The sequence below is a fragment of the Sus scrofa genome, chromosome 1 (assembly GCF_000003025.6).
Source record: "Sus scrofa isolate TJ Tabasco breed Duroc chromosome 1, Sscrofa11.1, whole genome shotgun sequence".
In the NCBI taxonomy this organism is placed as follows: domain Eukaryota; kingdom Metazoa; phylum Chordata; class Mammalia; order Artiodactyla; family Suidae; genus Sus; species Sus scrofa.
Window position 1 is genome coordinate 261,078,729 of NC_010443.5, and position 11,414 is coordinate 261,090,142.

An 11,414-nucleotide genomic window follows, 5' to 3' on the forward strand; every position below is an offset into this window, starting at 1 on the left:
GAGACAATCATAACAGGAGCTCCTGCTGAAAAGGTAATGGTGCACGCCTGGTCCACCCCACTACTGCCATCATCATCAACAAATATTTAGCAAGTATGTACCATGTGAAAAGTATTCAACAAAGCTTGCTGGTCCTGCCTTCCTTCTTTCCTTCGCCAATAATGTCATTATTGAAACTGTATAACCTTTCTCTTCCACGCATAGTTCTCTCATAATGCCATCTCTGATGTGCTCAAACGTTATTGATGGTGACAGGGAGAGATGGAGGAATCGAAGATTTTGCAGACATGTGAACACCTGTGGCAGCATTCACACTTTTCTGTGTTTTACTTTTGTTTCATTGGGAATAAATCCAGTCATTCTTCAATCACAGAGTTTTGACTGGCTGTCCTGCCCTTACCTCTTCTAATGAATAAACCACCAGATAAACCACCAACATGAAACAATGTTCTAATAGGAATTTTCTTGAGGTATATCTCCTTAGAAAATTAACATCCATGTATTTCTGTGATTTAGTTTTTTTTTTTCTGAAACATCTGATTTGACTTGCTTTCTGAATTTGAGGATTATCTCCAAAGTAATAGAATTTTTTTATGAACATTGCTCTATATTTTCCCATTACCAAAATTATATTTTCAATTACATCTTATATTTGTTTAACAATAAAACCTAACACTATATTTCACAATTCTCTTTTTGTAAGTATTATTGGAGTATAATTGGCTTACAATGTTCTGTTAGTTTCAGGTGTGCAGCAAAGTGAATCAGTTATACATATGCATATATCCACTCTTTTTTTCCCATATAGGTTATTACAGAACATCAAGTAGATTTCCCTGTGCTGTAGGTCCTTGTTAATTATCTATCACAATTCTTTTTTTTTTTTTTGTCTTTTTAGGGTCACACCCATGGCATATGGAGGTTCCTAGGCTAGGGGGCTCATCAGAGTTGTAGCTGCCAGCCTATGCCACAGACACAGCAACGCCAGATCCGAGCCTCGTCTGTGACCTACACCACAACTCAGGGCAATGCTGGATCCTTAAGCTGCTGAGTGAGGCTAAGGATCAAACCCATAACCTCAAGGTTCTTAGATTCATTTCCTATGCACCACAATGGGAACTCCCTATCACAATTCTTAAACAGCTTTTTTTCTACATGGAAATAACTGATGCGGCACATAATGTAATTGTTAATTTTTTGCCATTTCAATTTGAATTTAAATTTTATATTTGAAATCAAATTTAAATTTAAATTACATTTGTTTATGTAGCAATTTATGCATACATTTAACATTAAAACGATATGTATAAGAGTAAAAATCATTGAGGTTTGAGACTCTTTTGAACATGTTGGAAACGTGTCTCCACTTAAATTCAAGTATTAAAAAGCTCTACAATATAGTGTCAGTCCCCAGCCCACGCCATCCCAGAGAAAGAAGCATCTATACTCTACCTGACTGATGTGGAGTGTAAACAGGTTTGTCTGTATGAATGAAGAGAAATCCATTATCATAGGTTACTGGAATTTTTTTTGATCTTGAAAAATGCTTTGATACAATATCCAAATACACATGTGAAACTGAGTTTGGTTTTCCAAGCAATTGTTTAGGTTGTATCTGTAAAAGACAATGTTGATGGAAAAGAGTATAATAATTTTAAGATTAAAAATAAGTTATTGAAAAAGTAGCACAGAAGCCAAAATAGTAAAGGAGTTTTGCCCAAAGCCTTTCTTTCAATGTCAAATATCATAGTCAACATTTAGCTTTGAGCAGTTAAAAATATTTTTGTTTCCGTGCTTCCCAAATTTTATGTGCGCTTAGTAAAACTACTACTACAGAAGCTCTCTCAAACTTTCACTTCATCAGCTTGCTGGATTAGCCCATGCTCTTCATTCCCTCAGTTCAACATTCTGACTGATGTTCAAAACACTTTGTACTATATTTACATCTTTCTGTTCTGATGGGTTGAACTGCATGTTTTCCAATTTGTCTGTGTAATTGTAATGACCCACTTTACATTGCATGATATACACATCGGATACATAAAAAGTAATAGAAGAAAGAAAAGTGTTTTATGGAAATTTAGGCATTGGAAAGATGAGAGAAAGTTAATCACTAAAACCAACCATGTGGAGCTAGGTATGTGAGAATACTGTAAAAATTTGGAAAAGAGCAAAAATCTATAAAAATTCTGCGTTGAGATTACTTTGCAAGCATCTAAGTTCTTTCTCCATTTTAAGGAAACAGAAACTATAGAACAAATGATTCGTTAAAGGTGTGACATTACAATAAAGTTTGCCGCTCCAACCAGCGGACCCAAGAAAAGACCTTGGCACATTGTCAAATGATTAGCAAATAAAGATACACTGTAAGGTTAAGATAAAGTTAAATGCTTCAGATATGCATTGACTTTTATGATTTCCCCACCCTACTTTACTTTTCCAATTAGCCATTTGGGTCATCACTCTTCAACAGTACTTTCTATGATGAGGGAAATGCTCTATCTATATCTATGCTGTTCAGTATGCGGTACCACCAGCCACCTGTGGCTGTAAGAGCACTCGAAATGTGGCTAGTATGAATGATGAACTGAATTTTTAATTTTAGTTGCATTTGATTGATTTAAATTTAAAGGTAACAGCCACACATATGTGGCTAGTGGCATCAGATAAGAGTGGCTACTGAAAACAAAACTTTTGGGAAATGAATTTTATTTCTTAATAAATCTAATAAGTGGAAGTATTTGTTAAGAGGTTAGAGAATTTACCATCAAGAAAATGAATGAAAGAATTCGTAGGAGTTCCCTTCATGGTGCAGTGGTTAACGAATCCGACTAGGAACCATGAGGTTGTGGGTTCGGTCCCTGGCCTTGCTCTGTGGGTTAAAGATCCGGCGTTGCCGGGAGCTGTAGTGTAGGTTGCAGACCAGCTCGGATCCCGCGTTGCTGTGGCTCTGGTGTAGGCCAGAGGCTACAGCTCCGATTTGACCCCTAGCTTGTGAACCTCCATATGTCGTGGAAGCGGCCCTAGAAAAAAGCAAAAAGACAAAAAAAAAAAAAAAAAAAAAAAAAGAACTCCTAAATTTGGTTAAAATTGATTTAGATCAATGTTTCTAAAACTTAAGTAATATACAGACCCCTTTTAAAGGATTAGAGGTTCTGGAGGCCTCTCAGTGGAGGCATTTTTATCTACAATAAAAAATTATTTTTAGTCCCGTGTTACTTAAATATGTACATACCTAAAAGTAAGCATAATATCTTCATGCTTATGACTTTTATATTACTATAAAATCAAAATAAATTTGTAAAATACATTCCAAATCTTAAATATCAATATAATTCTAATTTTAAGCTCTTTATGAAAATTTCAAATTTCAATTTCTTGATAAAGAAATCACTTTAGGAGTTCCCTTTGCGGCTCAGTGATAATGAATCCGACTAGTATCCATGAGGACATGGGTTCGATCCCTGGCCTTTCTCAGTGGGTTAAGGATCCTGCGCTGATGTGGCTGTGGTGTAGGCCAGCAGAATATAGCTCTGATTCGACCCCTAGCTTGGGAACTTCCATTTGCCATAGGTGCAGCCCTAAAAAGACAGACACACAAAAAATCACTTTAAAGAAACACTGGTCTATGGAGTTTCCATCGTGGCGAAGTAGAAAGAAATCTGACTAGGAACCATAATGCTTCAGGTTCGATCACTGCCTCGCTCAGTGGGTTAAGGATCCGGTGTTGCCAGTGAGCTGTGGTATAGGTAGCAGACATGGCTCAGATCCTGTGTTGCTGTGGCTGTGGCGTAGGCTGCCAGCTATAGCTTCGATTTGACCCCTAGCCTGAGAAACTCCATATGCTGTCGATGCACCCGTAAAAAGCATAAATAAATAAATAAATAAATAAATAAATAAAAATAATTAAAGAAACATGGTCTAAATGAACCTCAGGGGCCTTTCCAGGTATAGTAACCTTTGATTTTTTTTTTTTTTTTGGTTCTTTATTTTTTGGCCACCCTATGGCATATGGAGTTCTCTTATCAGATCCGAGCAGCAGTCACAACCTAAGCTGCAGCTGTGGCAACACCACTATGCCAGGCTAGTGATTGAACCTGTAAACCAGTGCTCCCAAGATGCTGCTGAACCCGTTATGCCACAGAGGGAACTCCTGGTTCTTTATTTTTGGATTTATACCAGAATTAAAAAAAATATTTTTCACTTGGGCAAATAAACACTAAGTATGAAAGGTATTTATTGTTTGTTTGTTTGCTTATATTTCTTTTTATGGCTGCTCCTGCAGCCTATGGAAGTTCCTGAACCAGGGGTTGAATCAGAGCTGCAACTGCAGACCTATATCACAGCTACAGCAACACCAGATCTCAGCCCCATTTTTGACCTATGCTATAGCTTGCAGCAATGCCAGATCTTTAACCAGTTGAGTGAAGCCAGGGATCTGACTCGCCTCCTCACGGATACCATGTTGGGTTCTTAACCTGCTGAGCCACAGTGGGAACTCCTGAAAGTTTTTTTTTTTTTTTGTCTTTTTTGGGCCACCCCCATGGCATACAGAGGTTCTCAGACTAGGGGTCCAGTCAGAGCTATAGCCAACAGCCTATGCCACAGCCACAGCAATATCAGATCCCAGCTGCATCTGTGACGCATACCACAGCTCAATGCAATGCTAGATCCTTAACCCACACTGAGTGAGGCCAGGGATTGAACCCACGTCCCCATGGACACTAGTCAGGTTCATCTACCACTGAGCCACAATGGGAACTCTGAAAGTTTTTTTTTAAATCATAATTGTTAATAAGAAATGAGTTACAAGTACTTCTCTAACCAAGCCATACTACAATATTTTAATAGAAGGAAAAATTATTTAATACATGTTGGTTTTTTCCTATTAACTATGGCTGTAAATGAGAGCCATCCACTTTAGTAATTAATAGTTGTATTAGTTTTAGAAGCTATAATTGGAGGATATTGGAATTTAAACAAATTCCAATGTCCAATAGCAACTATGGGTTTTTATAGGGAATGCATTACAAATGAATACACATATTGATATTTCTGCATGTGCATATTGCATATTTTGTTTGCAATAGTAATTTTCATAGTAAACAAGTACTTTCAATTCATTTCCAAATATGTTCACATTAGTATAATTTTATTTTCCAATAGGAACTTGAAAATGTGAATGCATTACTCAAAAAGCAGATACAACTCTCCTATTTAGAATTTTCTTTTTTCACCTATATGATCATCAGTGATTGATACCATCCAATAATAACACAGTGGTAGAGTGGTAAAAATGATCAGATCTCTATGTTATCAATATCCTAACATACACATTTTATTGGGAATATTCTGTATGTATAAAGAAACAGAAAGATAAATACGTACTGTTAAAAATGCAGAGTTTTGGAATTTATTTTCGGTGGATAAAATAACATACATTGAAGAGTAAGTAATTTTTTTGTCAGGATAACTTTTAACAGAGACTGTTACAGCAAATGCTTCAGTGTATCCATAAACTTGAACTACAATATTTTCAGCTGCTCCAACATGTAATATTTTTGGTGCTGAAATGACATACCTGTTGAAACAGGAAAAGGACCGTTATCTTTATGTAACATATTTTGTTATACTTCTGATTTTTTCATCTCACTTGAGAGATTCAATTTAAAATAGGCATGTTTTTCTGGAGTTCCTGTCGTTGGCGCAGCAGAAACAAATCTGACTAGGAACCATGAGTTTGTGGGTTTGATCCCTGGCCTCGCTCAGTGGGTTAAGGATCTGGTGTTGCTGTGAGCTGTGGTGTAGGTCACAGACACAGCTTGGATCTGGTGTTGCTGTGGCTGTGGTGTAGGCCAGCAGCTACAGCTCCAATTTGACCCATAGCCTGGGAACATACATGTGCTGTGGGTGTGGCCCTAAGACAAAAGACAAAAATAAAATAAAATAAAATAGACATGATTGCTCAAATTGAAAGGATTTTTAAAAATTATTTTTTAAATTTTTTTACTTGCTGAGGGCCGCACCCTCGGCATATGGAGATTCCCAGGCTAGGGGTTGAATCGGAACTGTAGCCACTGGCCTATGCCACAAAAGCCACAGCAATGCCAGATCCGAGCCATGTCTGCGACCAATACCACAGCTCACAGCAACACTTCCTCTTTAACCCACTGATCAAGTCCAGGGATCAAACCTGCGTCTTCACTAATCCTGGCCAGGCTTGTTTCCGCTGAGACACAACAGGAACTCCCTGAAATGATATTTTAAATCAACATTTGTGATCCATGATAATTTCAGCATAGTTTCCCAGATGAAATAGCTTGGAATTAAGACTTGAGGAAAAGAACTAGACAGGTAGAAAGGTAGTAATAGAAAGGTAGTAATAGAAATTTCTTTGAGCTACTGCAGCAAAAGAAGATTTCTAATGGTATATAGGATCGATATTTTGACCCAATGAAGAAAAAAAGCAACCAGTGGTTGAATTCCAGCTCTGCTGTCTGCTGGTTAAGTGGCCATGGTAAAATCATTAACCCTCTCTGAGACTAAAGCACTCAGTAAATGTTAAGATTCATTACTTTCACTGAATTAGTTGAAAGGAAGTAATCTTAGAAGTATCGTGTTATTCTAGTGAGTTATTAAAGAAAAGGATAGAATAACAGTGAACCAGGGAATGCATTTAGAAGTGAAAGTAGGAGTTCCCGTGGTGGCGCAGTGGTCAACGAATCCAACTAGGAACCATGAGGTGGTGGTTCGATCCCTGGCCTTGTTCAGTGGGTTAAGGATCCGGCGTTGCCGGGAGCTGTGGTGTAGGTCACAGACGCAGCTCGGATCCCAAGTTGCTGTGGCTCTGGTGTAGGCTGGCGGCTACAACTCCAATTTGGCCCCTAGCCTGGGAACCTCCATATGCCGCAGGAGCAGCTCTAGAAAAGGCAAAAAGACAAAAAAAAAAAAAAAAAAAAAAAAGACACACACAAAAAAGTGAAAGTATTCATGGAGGTCCTTAAAGAAAAAAAATGATAATCATACAACCATAATGAGCTGTATTGGGGCTTTATATACAACACTTTAAATCTTTACAATGACATAGACACTATTATTATTGCTATTTTACAAGTGGTAAGAGGTTAATTGGACCAAGGTCGCATGGCTTAAAAGTGAATGAAGCAGGACTTTATATTCAGGCCTCATAGTGCTATGTGCATAATTGAGGTCAAGATAACGAACTGTGTTTTCAACTGTGGGCTGTTCCCTCAGTTTTTTTTTTTTTTTCATGTGATTTGCTTATTTATTTATCTTACAGCCACACCTGTGGCATATAGAAGCTCCTGAGCCAGGGGTCGAACTGGAGCTATAGCTGCAGGCCTATGCCACAGCCACAGCAACACTGGTTCTGAGCCACATCCATGACCTATACCCCAGCTTGTGGCAATGCTGCATCCTTAACCCACTGAGCAAGGCCAGGGATCAAATCCATATTCTCACAGACACTACATTGGGTTCTTAACTCACTGGGCCACAAAGGGAACTCTATTTTTCACGTGATTTATAAAGAAAAGAAATAAATCTATTATGTTTTTGAAATAGAAATCTTTAAATGTGTGAATTTTCATTGTTTTATTAAAAGAAAACTTACATATATGAACTAGGTTATTAATTATATATCACAAAAGTATCTAGTTGGAACAGTGAGAGCTACATATGTTATGAATAGAAAAAGAAGTGTGTTTCAATCCAAAAGGGGATTGAGTAATTTAAGTGGCCAAAGAGGCCTGGAGGGCACTGGCCACCCCACTTGGCAGAATTATTGCAGGCTCCTGTTAACATTCTGACATTTAAAAAAACTTTTAAAATCAGCAAGTAACAATGAAATTAATTTGGAAGTAATTTAATATTTTAAAGCAACTGGAAATTCTCCTACATGAAAACTAATTTGGAACCATTTACAGGAAAATTGCAAAAGTGGGAGAAAGAATCTCCAGTCTTCTAACCAGCATCTCAATTCCCCATGTGCTTACCCAGGAAGAGCAGAAAATGAGAAAAGTTCAGCTTTGATGATAATAAAGAACTTTTACTGAAAACTTACTCAGTGCCAGGTGCTATTTTAAGCACTTCATACATATATAAACCCACTCAACAACTCTATGAGGAAAGTCTTATTATTACCCCAATTTTATAGATGAGGAAACTGATAATTAACTTGCCCTAGGTAACACAGCTATTAAGTCATAGAACTAGGAATTGAACCTGACCAGCCTGTTTCCTCAAGTAACACTTTTGCTAGGCTACACTGAATTTACCAAAAGTTTTGCAATTGGAGAAATCTAGAAAAGAAAAAGGCTATTTTAATTTCAATATTACTAGAAGTTTTCCATTTTTCAGTTTAGTATTGTTTTAATTTTGACTGTCTATATAGTACATAAAATAGTCAATGTTTACAAGTTCCTAAAAGCAACTCTGGAACCACCTGTTCATACAGATTTGAGTCTTTACTGATTTATCAGTAGCACAATCTACTGTATAAGGAATTTCATACTTTTCATGTTTTCTTTCAATAGTTGCAGAGGTTATGTCCACTGAACTCAAAGAGAGGCATGAATGCTTCTCTGGCCTCTTTCTCCAGATATTTGCATGAGAATCTTCCCTGTCCATACTTTTAAATAGTGCCCCATCATTTCTTTATCTTCTTATTCTAATTTATTTTTTTCTTCATGGTGCCAATAACTACCTGGGCTTATTTACTTATTTATTTTGTTCATTAATTCATTGGTTTATTCATCATTTTCTTCTCTCACTTGAATGCAAGCTCTCTATCATCTACTACATCCTCAATACCTATCACATGGTAGATGCTCAATAAGTTTTTGTTGAATCAATCAAATGTATTGGTTCCATGTTATAAACAGTACACTACTCACTTTCATAGAGAAAGAGAGAAAATGCTTATTAAGGGCCAGTACAGTGTAGTAGAAAAAATTCACTATCGTAGGACCCAGGTTCTCGTCCTAGTTCTATCACTAATTTGAAGTCATTTAACCCAATCTCTCTGAACTTTAGTCGGCTGTCTTTCAAAGGTACAACAACTTAAGTTCACTGGAACTTTATTTCCTCTGTATCTATATTTAATATTTATATCTATATCAATAATATATTAAAAATAAATGTTTGTAGCTTTATTAAAAAACAAGAAGTAATAAAAAACTATCTATGTAATGAGGTGATTGTGGTTTTGTGAGAAAATCAGAGTAAGAGTGGGAGTGTGCTATAAATTTATGACATACTAAGAATACATTCATAATGTATTTTACATATCTACATATGCACATTTATGATGAAATGGAAAAATAATGAATTAGTAAAGAGGAGTCTTTAACACAAGTCCTACTTCTGTTTCTCTTAGTGGTAAAACCTTTGGCAAGTTACTTCTCTCTACATTTATCCTCACATGTGAAATGAGTAGGTTTGATTAGATACTCTTCAGTTATATTTCAATTCTAAAATGTTATTTCTAGGTATGAGATCAATATCTTTAAGACATAGTTTAAAACACAAATTATTTCAATAATAACACTAATGTATGTGAAGCTCATAAATTTAGAAGTGATTACAACAATAGATTTTTAAAGCACAGTAACAAATTGACCCACAAGTAACTTTTCCTTACTATGTTCAATACACAGAAAACACAAAGAAAATTTTGCACCAAATAGAAATCAGCAATAAACGCCAAGAAAGTTTATTATCTTGAATTTAGTTTGTGCTTTTTGGAAGAGGAATTTAAAGAATAACTTATGCAAATTTTTAATAAATAACAATCCCCTAAAACTGTCATGTTGTTAGCCATTCATCAAATCAAAATGCTTCCACAACTTTCTTATTCAGAGATGAGACTATTCAGTGTTCCCAGAAGTAGAAAATTATTTACAAATTAACACAATCTGTTGAATTTCCTTTTTCACTCATCACATTGCTAAGGTGCATTGATGAAGATGGGTTCTTTTACTTACGTTTGTTCCTGGCCCCAGGTTTTCCCCAGGAAGATTAAAAAACAAAGTATGCCCCACAGGCCCATGCTGGAGGTAGTGATAAACCATGAATATAACCCTCCTGCAGTTACTTTCCTTTTATATAAACTGAGCTTGAGGAATTTCGGTAAGTTGGTTTACTAGTTAATGATTAATGTCAAAAAGAGGGACTTCTAAGTAGGAAAAGTAAAATTGGAACCGAAATACTCTTCGATGCCCAGGTATAAAAGTAGAAGATATTTTATAGGGAGATATTTTTTAGGGATTTACACTAGGGAATTTATTTTGATTAATACAAATAAAAGGATTCTTACATGGGAGTTTGGCAAAGCAGTGAATGGCTCAAAGTTAGAAATCATTAAGTTGCATTGTCTTTGGCCTTTTGTTTCTTGACCAGGTAATGGCTCTGATGTTTTACAATCTGTGAGCAAGCCTCTGGTACATCCACTCTGATACTGATGAAGATACACCCGGATTCAATTTCAAACTGAGGTGATTTTAGAATGGGCTTGGTTTAGACAGGGCTCATGAGATGGTTTTTCTGCAGAAGACCCAAAAGGGTAGTGTCACTGGCAATGGAAATGGCTGAAGAATAAGGTGGACCTGAAAAGGAAGTCAATGGAATAATTTCTTGGTCCATCCCAGTCTGGTGAAGAGACTGACATTAGGTAGAGAAAAGATTGTGACTGGCAATGAAAACGTCATGCTGAGGAAACATCAATCTCCAGGAAATAAACAACCAATCAAATACTTTAGTTTTTACTAGGAAATGGATATCTTGCAATATCTATTAATTCAAATACCATAAATTCAAAATTTGCATTCATTCAGGCACAGAATCTTTCTTTTCTAAAACATAAACTTACGTTATACTTTTCAGTGAGGTTGTTAATTATTTTAATACAAGAGCTCAAGAAAAATAAGCTTCCTATGACAAATTAGTCTAGTAATCAATTTAGAATAAAATAAAAATTTTATTAAGATTTTTATAATGCTTTATGTTCATTATAAAGTTTACCTTTCTTTTACTAGCACTAACTTCCAGCTTAGTATATAATGAGTACTCTATTTTAAAGTAGTAAAACAGATTTTTCTAAATATTTTTCTGTAATTCAGATGTTTTCTGGCCACATTAGCAATCCTTCTTTTGAAATGAATAAGGTTCTATTTTACAAAAACTTTCATACTGAATTCACTGGGGAGAAAAGGTGCAAGAGGGAAAATCTGACATATAAATTTCACCAACAGTGTTTCTTGTATATGTTATTGAAATGGCAAAAATCTGCCACTATTGTCTGACCCATTTATTTCCGAAAGAAATCTGTAAAATAATTAACTAGGTTGTGAAAGATGGGGCAAGTTAAAACAAACAAAGTACTTATGCCATCACTT

At 36.0% G+C, this 11,414-nt stretch overlaps 1 protein-coding gene across 2 annotated transcripts in view; it reads right to left on the reverse strand.

Moving 5' to 3' along the window:
* The window catches only part of C5 (complement C5), a 93,207-nt gene extending 83,067 nt beyond the window's left edge, over positions 1–10,140 (reverse strand). The window contains exons 1-3 of one of the 2 annotated variants that reach the window (XM_021083557.1): positions 10,005–10,140; positions 5,389–5,581; positions 1,453–1,615 (exon numbers count right to left, since the gene is read on the reverse strand). In XM_021083557.1, coding sequence (XP_020939216.1) covers positions 1,453–1,615; positions 5,389–5,581; positions 10,005–10,069 — 421 coding nt within the window. In that variant the 5' untranslated portion in view covers positions 10,070–10,140. 2 annotated transcript variants of the gene reach the window in all.